Source organism: Penicillium manginii (genome assembly GCF_028828005.1).
Source record: "Penicillium manginii strain IBT 31320 chromosome Unknown utg000008l:1.0-3226943.0:1.0-3228205.0, whole genome shotgun sequence".
Classification (NCBI taxonomy): domain Eukaryota; kingdom Fungi; phylum Ascomycota; class Eurotiomycetes; order Eurotiales; family Aspergillaceae; genus Penicillium; species Penicillium manginii.
In genome coordinates, this window is record NW_026643109.1 from 2,291,188 (window position 1) to 2,315,752 (window position 24,565).

The following is a 24,565-nucleotide window of genomic DNA, read 5'->3' on the forward strand; positions in this document are numbered from 1 at the left end:
CCGAAGTCTTTGAGTCCTGCTTCGCGGTTCGAGGACCACTCTGTTGTGTCGAGGTAGGCTAGGTCTTTGAATATAGCGTCTAGATCTTCCGGGTTTGGGCCGGGGGCGGGGCCGGGATTCGTCGCGGAGGGAGGAGGAAGAGGGGAGGAAGTTGAGGGGTGTGGGTGTGGGTGTGGGTGTGGGGGGGTATTCTGGTGGTGGGTCTATTGGGGGGGATTTCTGGTATCATGAGGTCTGTGTTTGACATTATTGTGTCTTTTGGCGTTGTTTGGGTGTCGGCTGGTATGCTTATTCCCATTATGGATGAGGCGTATGTCTGTTCCGGGACGGGGACGGGGATAGATACAGGAACAGTACTCGGGATCGTGGTTGGTGCTAGCATGCCCCCACTTCCAAATGGCGCTGGCGCTGGCGCTGGGTGATACCCATTCGGCTGTTGTGACTGTGACTGTGACTGCTGAGACCGTTCCATGGCCGCGGTAAGAGAACCATAAGCAGGCCAGGTGGAAACAAGAGCACTCGTCTTCTGACGAAACTCGTCCGCCCACCGCGCAAACGGGAACGTATCCGACGCATCAACCTGGCGTAACGAAAATGCCTGCTCGGAGATAGTCCGGAGCCCGAACTCGAACATCGGGGGCAGTCCGCAGATCGGGAAATTCTCCAGATGCTGGCCCAGCATGGATAACCCGCGGTAAAGGAGTTTCTTTGCGCCCTCTGTCGCGGGCCGTTGAGCGCGATGTAAGCCCTGTTCCCCCGGGATGAGACAGACATATAGCCAGAGAAGGGTGGCGACATATGTTAATCCGAGATAACTTTGATGCGGTAGTAAGGCTGAGTGTCGCTCTGGGTAGATACTTTCCGGTCCGATTAGACGGCAGCCTAGAGGCAGTCCGTCGTCCCATTGTTTCAGGTCCATGACTAGCTGCTGGGCGAATGTTGCGGGTTTGTACCCCATTGAAAGATTGCGTGAGATTTTGTTCAGCACGCTGGCTAGTTCGACTAGGCGGTTGAAGCAGCTGAGAGACATCAGTGGTCCTCGGCGCGGAGGGACCTTCCCATGCGCGGTGCTGGGGCTGGCGTTGGCCGTGGGAAGAACATCGGCCCAGGAATTCCACTCTTCTAGTCCATCTTCTTCTAATAGACCGACCGTTGCAATGTCATTCGCTGACATGGCCGGACAACGACGAAGGCGGAAAGAAAGTAAAGAATCGATGACAAAACAGCCTAGAAACACCGCCTTGCCCTGTCTGAGCTCATCGGATTGTCGCGTATCGGTGAAAGAGCCCAGTCCTAATGCGATCGCCATGCGCACTGCTTGTCCACTTAATAACCATGCCGCTGTCCAATCCTCCAGTCCCATGTTCACCAGTGTAAGTAATAGTAATGCCTGGATATGGCCGAGTTCATAGCGGTCTTTTTCGAGGGGGATGAGATTTCGTGAGATGGTGTAATACTCTTTTGCTAAGGAGAGTGTCCCGACGGGACTGGAGCGGGGATCGGTTCGGGATTGAGTGATTGTGTAGCTGAGGATCGCCCATAGTGCAGCATGGTCGCCGGAACCGGGGGTCGTGGCTGTGAGGGAGACGGCGGTGTTGGCGTAGAGGTAGGAAGCGCGGAGGGTATTGTGTTTTGCGAGGATTGGGAGCCAGGAGTGTGTTGCGGCGAAGTAAATGTCGAGGAGTTGGGAGGTTTGCGGGGGTAACTGGAGATTTTGTGGAGATGATAAGAGACCACGATCAGACTGTGCCTGTGACTGTGCCTGCGCCAATCGCGAGCGCTTCGCACTTGGCGAAATTCCTGACATCGAGGCTGAGGCCGACGAAAGCGAAAGTGAAACAGGCCCGACAATTCGCGGCGCAGCCGGACCAAGCGGACTCGATTCCCTCCCAAAGCGATACCCCCAAGTATCATCCAGATCATCATTCGGGTTACGCGACCGTTTCCCCGTGCCTGTAGCTATCGCGGGGGTCTGTTCCGAGCCGGAGAGCATTTTCTCCAGCGCGCCATACAGACGACTCGTCTTCCAGGTTTCATGCAGACTCTCGGAAGAAGTATCCTCAGACCAGACGGACATCAATTTGGCGCGACGATCGGCAGAGTCGGCGGTCGCGCCTAGCATGGCCAGCATGGTATCTTCGAATCCGTCGATGTTACAGAGTGATAGCGCCCAGAGCTTCTCGAGTCCGCGGACGTAGCCTTCAGGGAGACCGCGTTTCTTTGCGTGGGGGTCGTAGGAGCAGGATTGACCGGAGGCCTGGCAGGCAGAGCATGTGGGACGGATGCCATCGCATTTATCCTACGTGAGGGAGAGTTAGAGGAGAGTTGGAGGGGGTAGCTGGGGTAGTGCGGTGATGGGTACCTTTTTGCTACGACAGCGGTCGCAGGCGCGTGAGACCCTCTTGCGTCGAGGGGCCTTATCGGAGCCCTCATCCATGAAGAGCGATTTGCGCAGGACACATGCTATGTCTGCGAGGGGGAAGGGGGGGGGGGTGAATTGAGGGAGTCGGAGGAGAAGTTGAAGTTGCGGAGTTGCGGTTTGGAGGTGTTTCCTTAAGGTTAAAGTAAATCGACGCAATCGGAAGGATTACGCAAGGTAGCGTTGATTAGGCTGGACCAACCAGAGGCGGTGAATTTAGTGTAGAATTATTTTAGAAGTAGAATAATTGCAGAATAATTAATCTAAGTCTAAAGATGTAATTTCGAAGTGCAAGGCAAAAACCGGAGTTTTGCTTCCCCACATCCCCACGACGTGGGAGTATAGTAGTACAATACAATGTAATTAGTTACTCTATAGCTATATATTACGATGCTATCCAATACAATTTAGTATAGTCTACTCTGTCTACAGATAATCTCAGAGTAGAATACCTCTACACTACAATATCGATCATCTATCTCCAAGTAGAATATAATCCTCTTACTCTGCCCTGTATACTTCTGATAACCGACTACCGCCAACTGCCGATCGTCGGCAGTTTCAAGCTCCCCACGATACCCTTCAATACCAGTTGTATTCTAGGAATAGAACAGGGTTGACGCAACTAGGGAAACTAGGGAAACTAGGGAAACTAGGATTCAGGGTTGGAATAAATAGAACAAACACAGCCTCCCTTGCGAATCGGACTGGGCTGATCTTCCCGACTCGTCAGTATTCTCTACGGCATCCCGATCCATCCCCGTCCATCCCCGTCACCGATCGGACAGCCGATCGGAGTTGCGGGTTCCTTCCGCGGCTTCTCGGGTTGCTCCTAGCGGAACCTTTGGTATCTTACAGCATAATACTTGAGATTAAAATTGTACTCGACATTCTAGATGGTTGTAAATCATCTACTCTGAAGAATTGCTAATTTCAATCTATGCGATTGTCTACAATGTCTCAGTTCGAGTTTAATTTTAGGCGCGGATAAGATCTTTGCCGGGTATACCTAAGTTGCCAAGAACTTGATCTTGCACATCCACGGCCCAGAAGGAGATGATGAGTATAGAATCAGGTTCTATAAATATTTTGACACTGCCTGTAGTAAAATTAAGCTTATCAGCAATTCTATTTTTAATTCTGAGGGTCACGGTTCACGCAGGATTGCGTCTTCGGGGAAAGAGCGGGACAGCTTACCTAGGTATGTGAAGTCGGGGATCTCACAAGGGGCCATATCTATTGGTTCTATGAAAGAACATGATTGAAAATCAACAAACAGCCAGTCATTCACCTACGTGAAAAGAAAACAGAGCTTTCAAGATTATGCCAGATCAGGTCACGTGTGGTCATGATAAGCTAGTCAAAGAGCAAGATGTTCATAGAACTGCACCTGCACACATATTCTAGGCCGTAAGCTGCGAACAAATTAATAAAAACAAGATAGCAATCAGTTGATGGATATTCCAAAAACTTAGCCAGATCAAAAAAGTAGCAATCACTCAAGCCCCCAGCTGGATGTTGAGAGAGAGAAAGAGAGACAAAAAAGGTCCATGCCGGGTTCGAACCGACGACCTTTCGGAGGTGTCTAACGATCAAAACCGAACGTCATTCCACTAGACCAATGGACCTTGGATGATATCTAAGCTCAGTAGTTCAGTATATAACAGCCACGACGCTTAATTTAATAGTATACTTCCAAGTCATTTATTGAGTTTTTACTCTATATTACAGGGTTAATCAAGGTCATCTTTGTCTGTGGGCAGAATGATAGATTGGAGAATCTATATACTCATTCATTATCTCCTCTTATTCCCATCAAGAGCTGCCTTTTTAGTACCTACTAGCCCTGGAGGTATCCAACTCGATTGATATATATATTTAGTACTGGAAACTAGTACTACCAGTGTTCCAATAGTAGTAATGGGACAAGGTAAAGTCAACTTGAACAACCCCCAGAGCTTCAAGTTAGAACTTGAATACCTAGGTAGGAGGACTCGGAACCGTGCTTGAAAGAAGAATTCCAAAAGTTTCAGTTTAAAAAACCACTGACAGTCTACGACAGACTGAAAGACCCGCAAGGAAATTTAATTCCATCTGGCAGTTTTCTTCAAGAGTAAGGCTATCCCACTAGCAGGGCTACGATGGCCTTACTAAATAAAAAGTGACTTTATAAACTTCTCTCGAAGACGCATTTCGTCACTCCCGGCATACGGGGCTCCATATCAAGATCAGAAACTAGTCAATGGTCTCCCATGTGATCGGGATGGTCAGGGTCAGCGGTGCAAAGTAATCATGATAGGTTGGTGGTTGAACATGTCGGAAGAACCTGAGTGGAATCTCCAGGGGAGGCGATAATAATAATTTATACTTATTCAAGTTCTTCTTATATCATGATGTTCACATGACCCGCCCGACTGTCAGTACAATCTATTCCAGATCCTGAATTTGGCGGGATTGGGTCTTCTTCTTCTTCTTTACTTTATCTGCAGAAGGAGATGATCATGTCCCATCCATTCCTACACATCAACAGCCGAAATTCTATCCGTAGCACATATCCAGTACAGTCTTCCGGGGATAAGGTGATAATGCCGGGAGTCGGGATCTCGGGATTCGGCCCGGTGGGGAAGAGCCAAGGGATCCAGATCGACAGTGCAAACACGATCACCAGTGCAAACAGAGCAATATACAAGATATGTAGTACGACTTCATATTTATGCACTCATTTCCCGAAACCCTATCCGCTAAGATTCAAATCCTCAATCCCATCCTCTTATTGGCAGATACGCAGGCCACGGCCTCGGCTTTATTCTAAGGCCGAGAGATTAAATGGGGCCAAATGGCGCACTTCGGGTATTCTACACCGTGATTCTTTGGATCAACTCACTTTATCAAGGTTCGAGGGGTATATAAAGAGCATCGATGGCCAGTTTCATACAGTTCTCCCCACTCTCAGCATACTCATTATTATTTATACGCAATTTACCCCACTTAGATTATTGAACCCCTCCCCTTCAAGTTACCTTAAAGCCTGATCACCATGACGGACGCCAAAATCGCCAACTTCAACCTCCTCCAAACCCATTACAAAAAAGTCAACAACCACCCAATCCGCGCCGACATCCTGATCCCAAAAACCGCCCACACAGGCCCCCGCCCCGTCATCCTACGCTACCATGGCGGCGGCCTCGTAATGGGCGACAGCCTTTTCATGCCATTCTTCCCGCACTGGCTAGCCGATCTGGCCGAGAAACACAACGCGATCATCGTATCGCCGAATTACCGCCTCCTACCCGAAACAACCAGTCCCGAGATCTACGCCGACATAGAAGATTTCTGGACATGGCTTCATGGACCGGAATTCGGGGCTTTGCTGGAGAAGCATGATGCTGAGGCGGATTTGGGCCGCATAATTACGGCTGGGGATTCGGCGGGTGGGCTTTTGAGCGTGTATACTGCTTTGGCGCATCCGAGGCAGATTCGCGCGGCGACGGCTTCGTATCCGTGGATTAATCCCGGTTCGGCGAATACGGTGCTTGCGAACCCGCCATTTGGTCATTCGACTCCCGAGTCGGTTTATACGGAGTATATGGCTAGTGCTGAGATTGGTGGTGTGAAGTCTGAGTGGAGTGGGCCGGAGAGTTTGAGCTTTATGCTTGCTGCGGCGGAACATGGGCATTTGGCTGGGATATATGCTCGGGGTACGGAGGGAGTTTCTCGTGAGATGTTGTATCCGATTGATAAGCTTGAGAGTGAGGGGGTTGAGTTTCCGAGAGGTGGGATTGCGGTTATTCATGGGAAGCAGGATAGTATTGTTCCTGTTGGTGATGTTGAGGGGTTTGTTGAGAAGGCAAAGGGTGTTAGGTCTGGGCCCGGAGTTACGCTTACGGTGAGGGATGGGGAGCATGGGTTTGATGGGGATTTGAGGTTTGATGAGGAGGAGTGGATGGGGGTGGCTTTTGGGGGGGGCTATTACCGCTTGGTTGGAATAGAGGTGTAGATTGATTTAAGTTGATATACCATGGCTCATGTTGGCTAGGAAATAATTCATGATCTGTTAATGGTGGTTGGATGCATTTATTCTTCATCTAAAATCTCATCTAAGTGATTTGCTTGCAAGAAAGACTCCCAATACTGATATGAGTCTAAACCAATTACCGGTGCAGAACTCATTGCAGAATCAATATTGATGTAAGCTTGTACAGTATTCTCTGACACTGGTGAATATTGTGTTTCAGCAGATTGAGATTGGCGAATGATGTTTGAAACATGAATATTCCTCAAAGAGCTCTTATTTGCTACGTAGAAAATTTGGAGCCTTTGATCAATAGTTAGTACCTAGGTAGTTAACCACTCAGTTAGGTGTTGAGAACGGGTGCCGAGGGCACTCATAGTCTCAGGAATCTATAGATCGCAGTGCTGTCTCTAGATACTATAGCGTCGTCCAAGCTCCTCGCTTTCTTCCATTTGATCTCCACTCTCGTATCCAATTTCCATCTCATACCTTCCGTCAATAGCTCCCAACTGGTCTTTATACACATAGCGACGTTGGTAACGGATCAGAAGGTCGAAAACATCATTATTTCCTTTCTCCCTTGCCCATATGAGCGGTGTTCGGCCATTTCCATCACATTTCTCGGGTGCGACGCGACCGGTGTCTAGCAAGACTTTCACAGTATGTGGGTCGCCATATTGTGCTGCCCATGAAAGTGGCGTTCGGCCGTTGATATCTGGCAAATCCGGTTGAATTCCGTCGGTTTTGACCAGAAGTTGTATAATCTTTGACTTGTTTTTTCCCGTCGCCCATGAGAGTGGTGTCCGGCCATCCATATCCTTGGAGTTTATGTCCACACGCTCAGTGCCCAGTAGGAACTTGACAGCCGCCTCATGATCCCACTGATCATGCTGGTCATTTTGCACTGCCCATGAGAGGGGCGTCCGACCGTATTTGTCTTTGGAGTCCGGATCAACACGACCGGTACCAAGGAGAAGGCTGGGCCCGGGGTCATCTATTTTCATGGATTGGACAGCCCAAGACAGAGGTGTGTCCGTCCGTTGTTGTCCCTAGAGTCTGGATCAACACGATAGGTTTTAAGTAGCAGGCTGATCACGATGTCGTTCGAATGCATGAATTGGACGGCCCAAGACAGAGGTGTCCGTCCATTGTTGTCCCTAGAGTCCGGATCAACACGGCCGGTCTCAAGTAGCAGACTGGCCGCGGGGATATCCGAGTGTATATGTTGGACAGTCCAAGACAGAGGTGTCCGTCCGTTGTTGTCCCTGGAATCCGGATCAACACGTCCAATATCAATTAGCAGGCTGGCCACGGGGTCATTAATTTGCATAAATTGAACTGCCCAAGATAGAGGTGTCCGTCCATCGTTGTCCCTGGAGTCTGGGTGGATACGTTCGCAACGCAGCATCTGTTCAACAACATTTTCAGACCGGTAAAAGTTTGGGACTGCCCATGACAGTGGTGTCCGACCGGCATTGTCTCTGGAATTTGGGTCGACGTCAGGATTGGCAAGGAGCAGCCTAAAGACGGCATCGCGTCCTTTGGCGACTGCATGGTGAAGTGCTGTCTTGCCATCGTAATCCCGTGCGCAAGGATTGGCACCCTTGGATAGTAAAAAAGCTACTACATCGTCGTTTCCATGGACCGCTGCATCGTGCAATGCCGTCATCTCATCGGCATCTTGTGCCTCAATATCCGCATTTTCCTCCAGGAGTATTAGTGCAACGGTGTGTTCTTGACATCGTGCTGCGTAATGTAGGATACTCTTTTGATCATAGTCCCGTGCCGAAATTTTGGCTCCTCGGGCGATTAGCTCTCGAACTGCCACATGGTTGCCCTTGGCTGCTGCATAGTGTAAAGCTAGCGCCCCGTTCTTATCCTTTTCCCTAACGCTGGCATTCCCCTTCAGGAGTAGGCACGTAGCGGCCGCATGATCCTTCTTCTTTACTGCCAGATGCAGAGGGGTCTCTCCGGTCTCAGTCTTTGAGTCAATATCGACGAAGGTTGCTTTGGACAGTAGTAGGGCGGTCATTTCTTCATGGCCGCTACTAGCTGCCTTGTGCAATGGAGTCTCTCCCATTGCGTCCCTTGCGGCAAGGAGGCCTCCATTTTCCAACAGCAGCTCTGCCACCTCCAAGTGTCCTTCTACGACTGCGAAGTGTAGAGGGGTATATTGTGCCAGATTTTCTCCGATGAGCCCAGTTTCCGCATTGACATCGGCGCCATTCTCTAACAAGAGAGAGACAACTTCCTTGTGCCCATTCATAGCAGCGAAATGCATGGCCGTACATTTTCCAATCTCCCCGACTGCAGATCTCATATTAACGTCAACTTCACAATCCAGCATAAGTTGTACCAGATCATGAAATCCGTTTCGGGCTGCAAAGTGGATCCCGGAGTGTCCACGTTGTGTGACAGCAGAGACATCCGCACCATTCACTTGCAGCAGCTGAGCCAATTCCTTGTATCCCTTTTCAATTGCTTTATGCAGGGCATTCCATTCATTCGTGTCTTTTGCATTGACGTCTGCACCATTCTGTAGCAACAAATGGGCCACATCTTCGTGCCCATTCTCAACGGCCCACATCAACGCAGTCCTTCCACTGTCGTCTTTTGCGACGATATCTACTTCGTGGCTCCGCAAAAGAAATTCAACTAATCTCTTGTGCCCGCAAAGTGACCCTGCCATCAAAGCTGTGAGGTTCTCAGGACATGGCCACAGTGAGTCTACCAGAGCCCAGTAAACCCCGAACCATGTCTGGAATTTCTTAGACTTGGTGTCGCAAAGCTCAAGCGCTGCTTGCATCAGGGTCGCTTGAGCACGGTATTGAGATTTGCGGAAGTGTGTAGCCCAGTGTGTTGCGGCGTAGTCAAGGAAGTCATATTCCCGCGCGTAACGATCAACAGTTCCACGAATGTCGATCGCCTTGGCCTCATGGTTCATCACTAAAGGGCAGTTGCTGAATTCTTCAAAAAAAAGATACGTGACGCATATTTCTGCTAGAACACGATCCGATTCCACTGGGTCTAGTGAGTGCTTCCATAAACCCAGAAATTTGGCAAGGAAGTCTATGACTGGGAAATAAACACAATATATTGCCCAGATAGAGAGGGCCAAGAATCCCTGGTCGCGAGGCATAGGCTGGGAAGGCCGAGTAACTAAGAATTCCTTCGCCGTGTGATGAACGAGATCAATCTTCTGGTTTGGTCGAGTCCCTATAATCTTGACAAGTCCGCCGCATATGTCCTGGATGGAGCTTTCGATAAAAGGAAAGCGGCTAGACTGCAGGTCCTTGGTTGATTTGGATTGTACCTCAATTGCCAGGGCAATGCCTATCTCAACAAGTGTGAGAGGTCTAGCCGCGGCGATAATGATGTGTAGGATCTTCTGCGCCAATCTGCGATCTGTACTTCGCTTCAATATCCTCTCGTAAGCCGCGTTCAAGTCTGCGGGGAGGTCATTGAGAATGGCCCAGCATTGCTTTTCTGAGCCCGTAAAGTCTTTTCTTCTTCGGAATTGGTCCAGGGTGAGAGATACCCAAAGAAATGTGTGACCAGCGTTGGCTACAAGGCGCGCCTTGAGTGTGGTTTGAAGCTCAGCGCTGAGTTTCATTCGCAAACCCAGCTCGCTAACTTCGGATTCGACCACGATGGCTATTTCCTTGTTGACTGCTTTGTTGACCGCGGCAGCATCTGGTCTGAGAATTGAAGAATGCGTAAATCGTCTTTCAATCCAGCCGTAACGACTGGTAACAAAGAATTTCAACTTGTTCTGACACGCCGTGTCTGTGGCTTGGGAGGATCCTGACCCGCCGCCCCCCCACCCAACGATCAATCAACAAGTCTCTGCCCGTCTCCTCACACTCGTCCAGGCCGTCGATGATACAAATGACCTTTTCACGAGGATGGTGTTGAACCACCTGTCCAAATATTCTGCTCAAGGCATGAAAATCTTCCGCAAACTTCTGGCCTTTGATTCTATACTCCTTCACGGCATGAACAAGGAGACTAGACTCGTCATCAAAAAGCTGGAGGAGTAGTGCGCAAAGAGCCGATGTCACTGTCCTCAAACTGTAGTTATTCTCCTGGAAGAAGAAATAGCAAATCGTCCAATTTGCATTGGTCTGAGAGCGCCTCTTTAGCTCATCAATCAAAAAGGCTGACAAAACCGACTTTCCGCTACCAGGTCCATCGCAAAATAACAACACATTTTTTGTATTTTGGTTCAGCCATGTTTTATAAGTTTCGTCACTCAGGAACCACAAGCAAGTTCCCCCAACCCGACGGCTTGAGTGACTGTGTTTCAAGTCTTCATAATGAGATGCGGATTGATTGAGACATCTGAGGATGGTGATCTCTTCCATCGAATTCTCGGATTGATGATTGTTTTCTAGACTTGAAAGTTACTAAATTGTTCATGGAACCCAAGAAAATACCGAATGATTCATTTGATAGCGCAACACAAGTATATCGGATAAAATGACAGACGTGTGTACTTATTGAAGCGAAAAGTAGTAAAAAAAAAAGTATCACACACCAGCAGGGACACTGATAGCTAATCTCTTAAGTCTGTTGATCTTCCCCCACACATTTGTATAATCGGCATCCGTTTCGCCATCGAACTTCACGATTCCCTCATGGTCCGCTTGGATGTGTGATCGGACCTCCTTGTCATAGCCTACAAAGGCAGAGAATTCATCTACTACCTATATGCGTATTAAAATCAGCTTTTAGATCTACTTAGAGACGTCAAGGAAATAGAGAGAGAAAAAAAAGTCTTACCACTGCACCGAGTTTTGGGGTAGTTCGACTCTCGGCATAAGAGTATATCGAAATCTCTCTTTTTGTATACAAGCTTATGGTGCGAAAGTCATCCGCTAGGTCCAATAACTCGTCCGAGTGGGATTCCAACGCCGAATCGAGTTTGGGGGGGAACCTTCGTGAAGGCCACTTTGGCAATCAGCTTAAGGGTTTGAACTCGAAGTTTCTTTCCGGCAGCACTGCCTGCATGTGGTGTTCCAAAAAAGATAAGGCCCTTGGTCGCCTGGTAAATGCGGTGCGCATCATCAAGTTCCGTGATGACAGTCTGGGAAGCTTGGATGAGGGCCTATATTTTGCCTGATCAGCAAGGCAACTCGACGGGATCAACCCAGGTTTGACGATGTGAATATTAACCTTTTTGATGATAAGTCCGCCAAGGCTGTGGCCGATGAAGACCAAAGGACGATCAAGTTCCTATATTATTGCGAAACTCTTGTCAGTCCCACGTAGTAGCGCCTTTGATCACGAGGCAATGGTGACAACGTACATAGTCCTCTTGCCTCTTATTAACCAAGTTGCTTAAAAACGACGCCGCTAAACTCTTGATACGTATCAGATTTGTGCCAAGTTGCGGCGAAACATCGGAATCGTATCCATAGCACAAGACACGGGCGTCGGGGATGTGCCTGCGCAGTTCCCATGGCCAAAAGAAATCAGTTGTATTGTGTGTCCATGTGGATTTCGGATGGCCATTTAGCCCGTGAAGGAAAACGAGACTAAACAATTAAATCAATATTAGCTATGCTCATCTGTGATCAGTAAGACAGGATCTCACTCGATTTTACTATTGCTATCGCCGTATAGTATGGTAAATCCATTTCGAATGATTGGAGGGCATGCTTCCACGAAGGGCTGTGGGTCACCCTCTGCGGGCTGTGAGGGAGGCATTCCGGGCCTCGAAAATAAAGCAGAAATAGATGCGACAAGGGTGTAGGGTATCACCTAGATATGCAAAGTTTCGGCAATTCAAGTTGGCAGACCAAGGTGGGGGCTGAGCGAGAACTTTGAACGAGGCCGTGGTGAACGCAGATCGTACACGGAGAGGGGTTGAACTCGAAGGAGCTGATGACCCCTCATGTAAGAAGCGCCGACGGTGGTAGCATTCGGCGATAAAAGTTGGTGGGAAAAATGACCCGTCCGCGAGGCGAAGGAAGAAGAGAGGGGGAAAAGAAAATACCAGTCAGAGGACTAATAATTGGGTGGAGGGGATGCAGTGATCTATATATGACCAGCGACCAATGGCGCTAACTTAGTGCTGCCAAGTATACAGCCCTCGAGATAGAATACGAAGTACATGCTTGGATTCGGAGCTTACTGCCTTAGCCACTCGTTTACTGAATCGGTTCATCATAATAGGCAAAAGCGGTAACTGAAGAAGAAGAAATTAAAAAGAAGACAAGTGGGCTTAGGCGAAATAGATATCAAGATAATTAGTTCAAAGCTCTTTGGTGCCGAAAGCAAACAAGCATGTACTCAGGCTGCTTACTAGATCCATACCAACCAGGAGAATGATCAGACCGGCAAATAACAAGCTGATTAATCTTTGTATAGCTGGATTTTTTATCCTTCTTCTACTGACATTTATTTAGAACTTTCCATAACCGCCGATGATTCCCCCTCACGCCCGCCCCGGAGGCTCGTGGCCGCGATATCAACAACTTCAAGCCCTGGAGATGATGGCTCACCTCAACTGAGTGATATGATATTACCTATTGAGGCTGGTATGCCTCAGACTATTCTGAATACCTTTGATCTTGCCTAAATAGCTTCTTCTTCTTCCTCGTCCATCTACACATATCATCATTTTTCCATACATCTTCTTCTCCCCTATCCTCATCATAATTTGTTAAATGAACTATATAAATCATAAATGACTCTATTTGCTCTCTTCACTCCCCTCTATTCTACAGTCGCTATCTTCACCTCAAGCGTCCTCAAACCTCGGAACCAATCAAAGATTCAAATACTTAATCTGATTGGTGACCTGGAGGGTATGCCGCCTTCCAAGGAAGGAGGTGCCTTGGCTTTCACACCAATTTCGGACAAATGAATAAGCGTCTAGAGGGACTTGGCTGTCGAGGTTGAGAACGACGCTGCCTGTGGTCTACGCAGTGGAGACTTGTCAGTGGTTCATCGAGAGGAGCTACCTGCCTATGAAGCAGCAGAGAAACTTCCACTCGGCATCGGTAATGACGATACCAACAGTAGCCTCAAACCAACATTGGACCTGTTTCATGATATCGTTATGGCTATGTATCTACAATCTATAAGGTTACTGGTTTGATCTAGACCGCTTATGCTGACAGAGCCTTTGATCTTGGAGTGAGCTCATACCTTGAGATAGTAGGGCGGATCTGATTATAATCCAGGTCAAACGTCGCCTTCTTCGAGTCGAGGCTGCTAGAATCATTCTACCCACACCATTCACAACTAATTAGTTAGACCGTGCATACTAGTCATAACTAATAGTTATAACCAATATACTTCATTGTATACTTCGCTATGCTCGTCGCTATACACCGCCCGCAGGCGGTGAAGGCATGTTGGAATTTCTGCTGGACAACCTCACCTCCCTTTCACATTTCACATTTGACATTCTCCCAACTTCACTTCACTCAACTTGAACCTCTTATACCCTCTTTGTGAACATACACCGGAAACATATGCCTGGGTTCACAGACGAAGCCCTCGCCTGGAGGAAACGCAAGCGTGAAAATGAAGACCCCTTAGCCCGCCCGTAAGATCTCCTCCTGTTTACCCCAGCCCAAATCAAACTTGAAGCTAATACAATCAACATGAACAGAACCTCCTTTGTCCCGTACATGGTAGACCACGCAAATTGCGACCCATACATCGTCCACCGACACAACCACAACCAAAACCACAGTCATAACCACGAATCAACCGAAAAAGACTTCGACTACAGACCAAGATGCATTCCCCGCAAACGCCGCCATCTCCAACAACTCCAACCACACAGCCAACATTCAAACTCATCATATCTCCTCGCCCCCCCCACAACAATCCCTCCTCTCCCCGAATATATACGCCACTCCCCAAGACCCCTATTCACCACCCGTATCGCCAAAAACCCTCGTCCCCCTCCCATATCCAGCCCCAACCTCCGCACCCACATCAACAACATCAACAACACACCCCTCCGCCCTCCGCCCCTGTCATATCTGCCACCGCCGGCCCACAACCCGCCAAGTCCTCGACGCCTACGCAGACTGTGATCTCTGCGCCAAACGAGCATGTTACATCTGTCTGCGCCTCTGCGACGGGTCCGCATGCCCGGGTGCCCGTGCCGCACCTGCCGCGGCGGGAGATCCGTACGATGAGATCGGCTGTGCGAGAAGGAAGATCTGCTCTTCTTGTGCTGTTGAGGGGATTTCGGAGGGCGTGGAGATTGTTAGGTGTTTGGATTGTGTGAGGTCTGCGCCTGCTTGGGAGGAGTGGGCTTTGGATGGGGATGCTAGGATGGGTGGATGAACCTTGGAAGTTGAATTCGATTCAAGGTTATGAAGACTATGTGAATGAGATTTGACTGCAGTGGGTTATGCACTGCACTGCACTGCACTGCACGGTGCAGGAATAATGATTATCGTGGATATGGATATATGGGATGGATTCAATTCGGGGTTTTATGGTTGAGACGGGACTACTGGATGGAATGGACATGACTCTGGTTTTGATGGTTTGATTAGGACTCGGAGTTTGCGCGGCATAGCGCTGGTATTTTCTTTATATTTTGGTTTGTTTTTTTCTCGTGTGTTGCATTGCATTGCATTGGCATTGGCATTTGCATCTGCATTTGCATTTCTTGTTTTGGCATGATACCTGTCTTTATGTGCCCAAGCATAATATTATATTTCATTTTATACTTTCACACTTACACTATGCTAGTATTCCAAGGTTTTCTTCTGGGCTTGCTGGTATTCATTATTACCTGTAAACAACTTGGAAATATCCTTAAGTATTCATTGATGCTTCCCTTCACCTTCTCTCTCTCTTCTCTCTATAGCACTGGATACTGCTTCACCACCACAACACGTACACTCCGAGTCCGTAAATTCCAAGTTAAATAGCTAATAAACTGTAAAATACACCTGGGCACTCAAGAATCAAACAGGATAATATAACACTAATATATGTAACTTAAACATAGTAGAATTAAACGCGGCCACCAGACCACAGGGTATAATAAAGCCCAACACAACCACCAACAGTCTTCATCTTCAATATCTATCTCATCTCATCTCATCCACCATTCACATCCCTACCTCCCAAACCTCATCTGAGCCCCAGCATAATGCCACAACCCCCCTCATAAAACCCTGATACTCAACCGCCTCCCCATCCCCCGTCGCGCCATAACTCCGATCACCAGTACAATACATCTCCGTCAACCGCAACTGCCAAGGCGGAAACCCATCAAGCTTAAGGAAGGGTCCAAAAACAAGCAACAGGTCCGGTTCAGCCTTGAGAAGGCTGCCGCTCGCGCGGGACCCGTTTCCTCGCACCGGGTGTGCGGTTATTTCGGTTATTTCCGCGTCGACGAGTTCGGGGGGTTATGTCTTCGGGTGAGAGTTTACCGTTCTGAGACATCTCTGCGAGCGTTTTGGTTAGGTCGACGATTGTTTCGCGGCCGTCTGTTGAGGAGAGGAGGAGGCAGGTGATGTCGTTGGCAGCGGAGGGAGTGCTGGGGCCGTGGACGGCGTGGTGCGGGGCGTAGAGTTGGAGGGAGGGCTGTTGTGAGGTTCCGTGGTAAGAGGCGAGTTTTGTGGAGATTATTTGGTGCAGGGCTGGGATGCAAGATTTCAGGACGCCTATGTAGATAGACAGAAGTTAGTTACACGGTGCCCCCCGGACTCGGCATTGGGTTAATTTGGACGTACCACTCTTCTCGTAGACGCTTAGCTGTGCGATTCCCGCGCACGTACACCATGCTGTGAGTTCGGCGACTTCGTCCATCAGGACGGCGAGGGCGTCATCTTCTTTGCGCAGGGTGAGGATTACGCTTAGGTGTTGCGGGAGTCGTTTGAGAGAGCGCACATCCTTGCGGATCAGTTCTGGGGTGCGGTGGTGGTGGTAGACGATTGCGAGGATGCGGTCGACGACGGCGTGGTAGGCTTGAATGAGACGGACGACGATGCCGAAGATGATGTGTGTGAGGGCGTAGGCGAGACGGTGGATTTGGGACTTGATGAAGGTGCGGATGGGGGTTTTGCGTGGTTTGCTTTTGCTTCGGAGGCGGGATGAGCGGGCTGATCGGGAGGTTGTGAGGTCTGCGGGATCGGGGAGGTAGGGTTTTAAGAGGGCTTCGCGGTCGGCTGGGGTGAGAGCATCGCCTTTGTTTCTTATTTGGGCGCGGATTGTCTCGCGCGAGGATCTTGAGGGCATTTTGGTGGTGCCCGAGGTGGTGAGGAGGAGAGGTGGAGTTGGAAGGAAGCGGAGTGGTGATAGAAGTGGAAGTGTATAGTACCTGGCAACTTGATAGTATCAGAATAGACTACTTTCCAGTACTTTTATAGGAATAAATAGAATAAAAGAAATAGAGGATAACTCGGATGATACTCTGAATAATTTTTTTTTTTTAAATATAGCAATAGCATATGCTATAATGATGCTGCCTTGAGGCCAAGTGGCAGTACAGAATGGCTGAGTATCTATGTATCCATGAATAGTATACTACTAGCTATAAACTTGGAATTCCGGAATAGTACCAGTGAGTTATTAAACTTGAAGCTCGTGATTGAATCATATATACTACATCCTGTATTATCTAGATATGCATTATACTTAATATCTGATACGACTCGGATTAACCACACGCTTATATAAGCACCTTTGTGCTCAAAGGGTATAAATCTTGCTTGAGAGTCTAGTAAATCTACAAGACGCTCTGTTCGAGTCATGGCTGTTTTAATTCATGAATATCCATAGATGTGAGTTGTAGAATAAGATGCCTACCTAGTACTACTAGGTAGCTAGAGCTATAGTACTTTATGGTGGTGGTAGTTATATCTTCAAGTTCAAGTTACCTAAGTCACGGTAGTAACCAGGGCACTCAACTTGAGACTAGAAGTGTCCTCGAGTATAAATAAATAATAAAATTATGAATAATAGAATAAATCAAATGAAACAAAGTATTCTATACACTATAAACTATACACATACACTATACTATATACTAACTATACTATACTGTAATGTTGAAGTACCGTGACTGCAGCTTCCCCGGATTCCTTCCGCCTTCAACTTCCTCTCTCCAACTCCCTCACTCCACCTCCACCTCCACCTTTACCTTCACTCACCACCTGCGCACCTCAATTACCCCTCCCAGGGCCATACTAATTACCTCCTCCTCATTGCGCATACATCTCCTCTCCCATTCCGGGGCCACCCGGCCACCATGACACTCGACAATGCATCAACAACATCCACCCCCCGCTCCGTCTTCCCAAAGGGCCCCAGCTTCACCCTCGACGACTTCTCCAGCCGCGACTTCATTGTAAAAGAATTCATCGAAGCCCTCTCCGACACCGCAATCTCCAACCGCCGCTCAACAGTCCCACCCCCCACCACTACATCCACCACAACCCCAAACCAACCCTTCGACCCCAAACCCCTCATCCGCACCTTCGAACACGCCCAACGCCGCCTAGGCGATCTCTCTGGCGATCTCGAAATCCGCGAAAACGAACTCTCCGCCGCGGTCCGCCGCGCAGAAGCCCAACACTCGCAGAACTTAACGACCCTAGGCCGCAAACTCCGCCAGACAATCGAGTCCTTCCAACAACTCGACACTTCGCTGAATGGAAGCAGTGGGTTAGACGCGGCGGGCGGGAATGGCAATGGCAATACAGGGGGCGGGACAGGCAATATGGCCGTTGAAACGGGCAAAAAGCTCGAGGAACTTGATCGGCAGCGTCGTCGGGCGCTGGATGCTCATTTCTTACTTGAGTGTTGGGAGGGCGTGAGTAATCGCGGGGAAATATCGCTGCTGGAGAATCTCCGACGGTCCGGGACGGCGGAGGCGAAGGTTCGAAGTGCGCATATTGCGAGGCAATTGCTGAGAATTAGCCAGCGGTTGGATCCGCAGAGTTGGAGGGAGAATTCCGGTGCTATTACTGCGAATGGGAATGGGCTTGGATATGGGCTCGGACATAAAGGAAGCGAAGGGAGTAATGCGGCAAGCTCGAATGCTTCTTCGGAAGATGTTCGGGAGGGAGGTCCGCCGCGTCGCAATACGCGGGAGGTTATTGAGAAATTCTCCGAGACGTTGGAGAAGGACTTGTTGAAGCAGTTTGATGATTTCTATCGGAAGGCGAATTTCGATGGGATGAAGGATTGTGCGACTGTTTTGCAGGATTTTAATGGTGGGGCGAGTGTTATTGCGCTGTTTGTTAATCAGCATCAGTTCTTTATTGATCGCAGTCGGAATGAGCTGGAGGAGGTTGGTGGTGATGCGGATTCTTGGGAGCGCATGGCTGATCCTGATGCGGAGTTGCCGGGCGTTGAGCCGAGTTTACAGTCTCTTCTTGATGAGGTTAAGGTTGTTGTTCAGGAGGAGTCGGCGATTATTCGTCGGGCGTTTCCTTACTACGAGCAGGTGCTGGGTAAGTTTCTCCAGCGCGTGTTCCAGCAGTCGATTCAGCAGCGGTTGGAGATGGTGCTGGAGAAAGCTAGTGGGGTTTCTTCGTTGGCGTTTCTACGGTGTTTGCAGAGTTCGCGCGGGTATATCAGTGCTTTGATTGATGATCTTAAAGCGCATGGGTTGACGGAGCATCCTGAGGCTATTTCTTCTCAAAGTGCGCTTCTCTTGGATCAGCAGCTGGAAGAGCTCTTCGTTCCCTACTTCGTTGGGTCTTCCTATATTGAACGCGAACGCCGGACGTTGGAGGAACTGTTCAATGCGGTCTTGTTTAAATTTACCACATACCAAGCCCGTCGCAAGAAGGCCGCTACTACATTCATGGCTTCGCTCTCTCGACCCGGCACCGAGCTTCTCTCCACCGCACGCGATGCGTTCATCAGTCGCCTCGATTCGCCCGAGGTCTCCCCGATCCAGCGACGAATGCTCCTACACGTCGCAAAGCTGGGCGAAGTCCCCGAGACAATCCGATTAACCGAGATCAAACTCACCGAGGAAGACGGACAGCCGAGTCTCAGCGACGTCAAACGGATGCTGAAGTGGCTGGCTGAGGCTGTCGGCCGTGGCCTCGAGCTGAGCGTCAACACAGATACCCACAAAGATGTCTCGGCGATGCTGAACGTGCTGTTAATCACCATGGGCGATGGATACATCGATGTTTGCCTCGATGCAGCCCTGGAGACAGCCACATCGCAAGAGTCCGGCAAGAACGAGCCTGACTTTGCGTATCTTCCGTCTGTCCGAACGACTATCAGCATCACTACGCTAATGGTGATGTGTGTGAATGCAGTCCTGCTTCCTTTGGCTGCGGGCAGCATTACCACACGAAGGGATATGGAGAAGCGCACGAGTCAAACGACCTCTCGTATCGAGGAAAAAATAAATACCATCCAGCAGAAGATGATTGAAGGTACCCTGGCGTGGGTGACCCGTCTACTCTCGACACAAAAGAAGAACGACTTCCGCCCGCGAGACACTGATAATCCGTCATGGTTGGAGATGCTACAAACGCCGGTGAGTGATCCTATCAGCAGCCAGCCAGCCTAATTCCACAATTAATTGGCTTGGCTGGCTTAACTACTGCTACTGCTACTTCTGTTTGCTCCCCACTAACAAACATCCAGACCTGCGCCTCAATCTGCACATTCCTAACCCGCCTCCACACAATCGTCAAAACAACCCTCCCAACCAGCGGCGCCAACACCCGCCAAGTTCTCACAGAAATCGCCATGCGCACGCGCAACCTTTTGCTAGATCATTTCAAGAAATTCTCCGTCTCCGGGCCCGGCGGCCTAATGGTCACAAAAGACATGACGCAATACACCGACCTCCTCCGATCATGGGACATAGACCCCGAAACGAAAGGGCCCGGCGGCGCGCTGGACGTGTTGCTGGAAGTGGGCAGCTTATTCGTTATTGGCGTTGAGGCGTTGCGCGAGCGTATTCGTGGTGGTGGTGCGACGGCTGCTGGGGGTGCGCAATCTGGTTCTGGGGCTTCGGCTTCGGCTTCGGGGTCGGTTTCGGGGTCGGGGTCGGGGTCGTCGTCGGCTGGACAGAGGCAGGAGGTTAAACTTAGTGTTATGGAGGTTCGGGCTTATGTTTCTAGGAGGGAGGATTCGGGGTCGTTGGCTTTGCAGCAGGTTCTTAATGCGTTGTAGGTGTTTTGTTTGGTAAGGGGTATGGAGTAGATTATAGAGCAATGTATGGATTGTACGAGTCCAAGGTAATTGCCATTGGTACTAGTAACTTGAACTAAAACTCTAAAACTGGCGTGGCGTGGCGCGAGTACCTACTGTGTGTATGTATGTACGGCGTACGGAGTATGCATGTATGTATGTATGTATGCCCATACAGGCTAAGGCGCGCACCAGGAGGTCAACCAGACACGTCAGATGTGGGGCTGAGAGTCGAGTCAAGTCGAGTTCTGGCTCTGGCTCTGCCGGCCGAGCCATGGAGTGTACCGAGTACTGTAAGAGCAGAGTTCAATAATTTAGCGTCAAACTAGCGCCTCATTTCTTTGTTTCCGTCTTTGTTTGTGTGGGGCCGATAAGAACGGGAGTTACGGAGTACTTCGAGATTGGATTGGATGGAATGGAATGGGATGGCGCAACGGCTGTCTACAGACTAATATCCAGGGAAATTACTTTGTAAATGACTCGCATCTCCGCTCGTGTTGTGGAATAGGAGATTTTCGTTTCTTTTTCCAAGCGGGAGGTTGCAGGTTCTAGTTCTAGTTCTATGTGGTTCTAAGTTTTTCGAGGGGAATTCTTTCGACGTGTTCGATTAGGAGGATGGAGGGAGAAAGTCTCGGAGTTAATTAGATTGCCCGTGACGGGCATATTGACGTAGAGGCGGATGCTGTGAGACACACCTAACCTTGAAAAATGTGTGTGGAAGGTTGATAGATCACATACACACGCATGGAGGGGTTTAGGGTCTGTACGGAGGTGGATACAAGTACTGGAATGCATGTAGATGTACTTTTGTACTGTCCTTGCTTTTTTGATTGACACGACACGAACTGAATTCCCCTGGATACGAACCGTTCTATGTAGTTGGCATAATCTACTAGTGGACGTTAGTTCAATTGTTATGTTCAGCTCGTGTTGCCACGTTTCTTTGCTTTGTTTGATCTGTGTCAGTTAGCGCCGGGTTCAAGTTAGACGGGGATGAGTACACCTGGGCAGCCTGAAGGACTAGACTGGGATGGATGGGGGTTGGCCCAGGTGGACACTGTTAGTGTGGGTGACTTGGCTGGATACCAAGGGATGTATAGGTACTAGTACTCCATACTATGTACTCTTGTCCAACAGTTCGTAAGATCATGTTATATCACATCCACGCGATCGATCTGAGATCCCACCATTCGATTCATCTGAATTACGTACGATGAGCATACGGAACGGAGTTCTGGGATTGACTCCACCCCTTGCGGTGATCCAGACTTGCACCGCGCAAGGCTGTCCTAGTTGTCCCTGGTCAGGGTTCTGGTGAGTTGTCGGCCCAGTTGAATTGTGTAACCTTGATATCAGGGTTGGAAAAGCAAAGCATAGCAACTAGTGAAACAGGTTGATCGGAATATTCTACCGCAGTAGAATACTCGGCAATGATTGTACAAACCAGACAGCCAGGGAAGACTGAAAGAACACCTGTTTGTTGGCCGTTTGCTGTCCGATGAGCCGTTCACGATTGATCACATCTCATCACATCCATCGTCGCGCTGGCTCCACTCGGCTACATACTCTGACAGGTACTTGTCGTCTGTGCGTGACTTTTGCCTTTCTTTGTCTTCAGGATTTGAGTCCTGAGCCTAACGTCGGGTTAGGTGAAGCCTGACAGGAGGCGCTTGCATTGCATTCTTATTTAGAGCAGCTCCTCGCTTCTTGCATCAACGGAGTAAAGCAGAGCAAAGAGTCTACATACGGAGAACCTACTGCCTACACTACCTACACCTACTACACACCTGTTCTGAATCTATGATCAATTAGTCGCAGACTAAATAAGACCACTCAGTTCTTTGCTCCGTACGGAGTATTCAGTTCGGCATGAATGCTCAAGACTTTGAGTCTCTTCCACCGGCTGTTCGTCGCAAAGTAGGGCTTCCCTTGGTCCCCTGACTTCCTTCCTCATCACCCAACTTCACCTCCTCACCTCACACATCTCACTCACATCCACATCTCATCCCCCACTCATTCCATTCCATTCCATTTCCCTGGCATTCCATTCCATCACCATGTGTGAACGACTTTACTCGTCTGGGCTCAGTGTGTGGGCTCAGTGCACAGTCCACTGGCCAGGTCAATAGTGTGAACCATTATTGAGCTGGCTCAGGGGTACTCGATAGTGTGCTCCGCTGTCCACTCTCGCTTGCTCCTATCACATTGGATCGTCCCCTATCGCCCCCACTTCCTCTCCACAAGTGTTCATCGCTGACTCGACCAGTTCTTCTCGAATGTCGAGCGTATGCGCTTTCGGTTAGCTCAGAGCGATCCCTGCTCCACGCCAAACCATCCTGTCAATGCCACCAGTTCCCCCCCGGGCTCGGCCCATCCGTCCAAGGCGGAGCCCCTCGACTGTGACCTCGACTCGTCTTTCCCCTTCTTCGAAGAGGTCCTCAGGCTCGAGATTCCGCCGTCATCATTATCATCCCCATCATCGTTCGCATTCTCGTTCCCCTCAGAAACTACGCAAGCCCGGCTCCTTGCAATTGGCTGCCCTCGTCACTCAAGTGGACTCGCAATGCTTTCATTCTCTCCCCGCTAAACTCCAACAAAAGCTTTTCTCCCCCGAGGAACGCCGTCGCCTGTGTCGCGCATATCGGCAAAGCCTTATTTGTGACGCCGCTGACGAGGCTTTTTATCGAGGCAATCGTTCCTCCCACTCCAACTCTCATTCTCACTTTCAACCTCGTCGCCGCTCGTCTTCTGGTGACAGCCTCCCCTCAGAATCCACGCTGCCCGTGGCTCAGCCTTCTACGGTCTTCTACGATTCTGACTCGGACGACTCCGAGTGGGATTCTTGTTCCACCATGGACCAATCCATCTATGACAGCTTCCGCTGGTTGGATGAAGATGGTGATCTCGATCTCTCGCTGGACGAGTACCACTCGCATGTCGCCAATGCCGCAACAGGCAAAGGCAGACTGCCTCGGCTTCCCTCCTTTCGACGCTCGCTCTCCTTCTCCACACACAACACATTGAAACATCGACCCTCCCCGTCCATGCCAACCCGATCTTTCCCAACTAGCCATACCATCCAACCTTTATCACCACTCCCACCACTCTCCCCCATCTCCCCAATCACCCCGCGCTCCAATCGCCGCTCAACATCCCGGCCTCCATCTAGGCGTCTACAAAGCAGCCACGCCGCCAAGTCGTCCACTTCCAGCATCGACCCATCAGCCCAGTACTACCACGACCCAGATGCCCGGCTCAAACTCCGCGTCTACCTCGCCTCACCGCAGAAATTCGACGAGGCAATCGAATTCGGATTCCCCTCTTTAGACCAAATCCACCAGCAAAACAAGGAGAATATCTCCCCAGAACCAATATCCCCCCGACCATCCCGCACCTGCGCAGGAACATTCTTCGAAGACGACGACGGCAACGTCGTCGGTAGCCCGGGAGACTCAATCGAAGAACCCCCACTTATCTCCGCCTCAGCCCCGGGATCTGGCCACGGCTACGCACCTACATCTACATCAGCGGGGTCTACATCAGCCTCAGCACCAGCCGCAACAAGCTCACCCCAACAAAATTTCCCCCGCCTCTCAATGCGAGATACACCCCGTCCTTCCGTCGATGCGCACGCACACGCACACGCACACGCGCAAGCACCCACCCCATCCCTCCTCCAACGCCGCCAATCCATTCTCCCCAAATCATCTAAGACCCCGCACCGCCTCCCGGGTAATCGCGAGATGACTCTGAAAATGACCCTCACCCGCCCGGACCTGCGTGAAGAATCTCCGACCCCGTCCGCGACACCGGATGACCCCCTGCGCCTGGCAGAACTCCCGCCCGCGGATCGTACGCAGCAGATTTGGGATGATCTGGATGAGGAGCAGGGTGTTGTTAGGAAGATGTGGAGGAAATTACGGCGGAGAGGATGATATCACCTCCTTGCTATATACACTTAGCCTTGCTACTGTGGTAGC

General features: G+C 49.8%; 7 protein-coding genes across 7 annotated transcripts; 4 read left to right on the top strand and 3 right to left on the bottom strand.

Moving 5' to 3' along the window:
* Nucleotides 1-79: 79 nt before the first annotated feature.
* Nucleotides 80-2,437, bottom strand: N7533_011487 (putative C6 transcription factor; the record flags this gene model as incomplete). The annotated part of the gene is made up of 2 exons (XM_057108137.1): nucleotides 80-2,299; nucleotides 2,363-2,437. The coding sequence occupies 2 exons, from the start codon at nucleotides 2,435-2,437 to the stop codon at nucleotides 80-82; spliced, it is 2,295 nt and encodes a 764-aa protein (XP_056955515.1).
* A 3,019-nt stretch (nucleotides 2,438-5,456) lies between these two features.
* Nucleotides 5,457-6,416, top strand: N7533_011488 (uncharacterized protein; the record flags this gene model as incomplete). The annotated part of the gene is made up of 1 exon (XM_057108138.1): nucleotides 5,457-6,416. One exon carries the CDS (start codon nucleotides 5,457-5,459, stop codon nucleotides 6,414-6,416), a length of 960 nt encoding a protein of 319 aa, XP_056955516.1.
* A 425-nt stretch (nucleotides 6,417-6,841) lies between these two features.
* N7533_011489 (ankyrin repeat domain-containing protein) lies at nucleotides 6,842-10,623 on the bottom strand (the record flags this gene model as incomplete). The annotated part of the gene is made up of 4 exons (XM_057108139.1): nucleotides 6,842-7,480; nucleotides 7,528-10,203; nucleotides 10,256-10,555; nucleotides 10,615-10,623. The coding sequence occupies 4 exons, from the start codon at nucleotides 10,621-10,623 to the stop codon at nucleotides 6,842-6,844; spliced, it is 3,624 nt and encodes a 1,207-aa protein (XP_056955517.1).
* A 3,292-nt stretch (nucleotides 10,624-13,915) lies between these two features.
* N7533_011490 (uncharacterized protein) lies at nucleotides 13,916-14,744 on the top strand (the record flags this gene model as incomplete). Its single annotated transcript, XM_057108140.1, has 3 exons — nucleotides 13,916-13,989; nucleotides 14,056-14,138; nucleotides 14,179-14,744. 3 exons carry the CDS (start codon nucleotides 13,916-13,918, stop codon nucleotides 14,742-14,744), a joined length of 723 nt encoding a protein of 240 aa, XP_056955518.1.
* Nucleotides 14,745-15,728: 984 nt separating this feature from the next.
* Nucleotides 15,729-16,655, bottom strand: N7533_011491 (ditrans,polycis-polyprenyl diphosphate synthase; the record flags this gene model as incomplete). Its single annotated transcript, XM_057108141.1, has 2 exons — nucleotides 15,729-16,081; nucleotides 16,151-16,655. The coding sequence occupies 2 exons, from the start codon at nucleotides 16,653-16,655 to the stop codon at nucleotides 15,729-15,731; spliced, it is 858 nt and encodes a 285-aa protein (XP_056955519.1).
* Nucleotides 16,656-17,667: 1,012 nt separating this feature from the next.
* N7533_011492 (exocyst subunit SEC10) lies at nucleotides 17,668-20,567 on the top strand (the record flags this gene model as incomplete). Its single annotated transcript, XM_057108142.1, has 2 exons — nucleotides 17,668-19,923; nucleotides 20,034-20,567. 2 exons carry the CDS (start codon nucleotides 17,668-17,670, stop codon nucleotides 20,565-20,567), a joined length of 2,790 nt encoding a protein of 929 aa, XP_056955520.1.
* A 1,887-nt stretch (nucleotides 20,568-22,454) lies between these two features.
* N7533_011493 (uncharacterized protein) lies at nucleotides 22,455-24,520 on the top strand (the record flags this gene model as incomplete). Its single annotated transcript, XM_057108143.1, has 3 exons — nucleotides 22,455-22,490; nucleotides 22,852-23,019; nucleotides 23,090-24,520. 3 exons carry the CDS (start codon nucleotides 22,455-22,457, stop codon nucleotides 24,518-24,520), a joined length of 1,635 nt encoding a protein of 544 aa, XP_056955521.1.
* Between the last annotated feature and the right edge of the window lie 45 nt (nucleotides 24,521-24,565).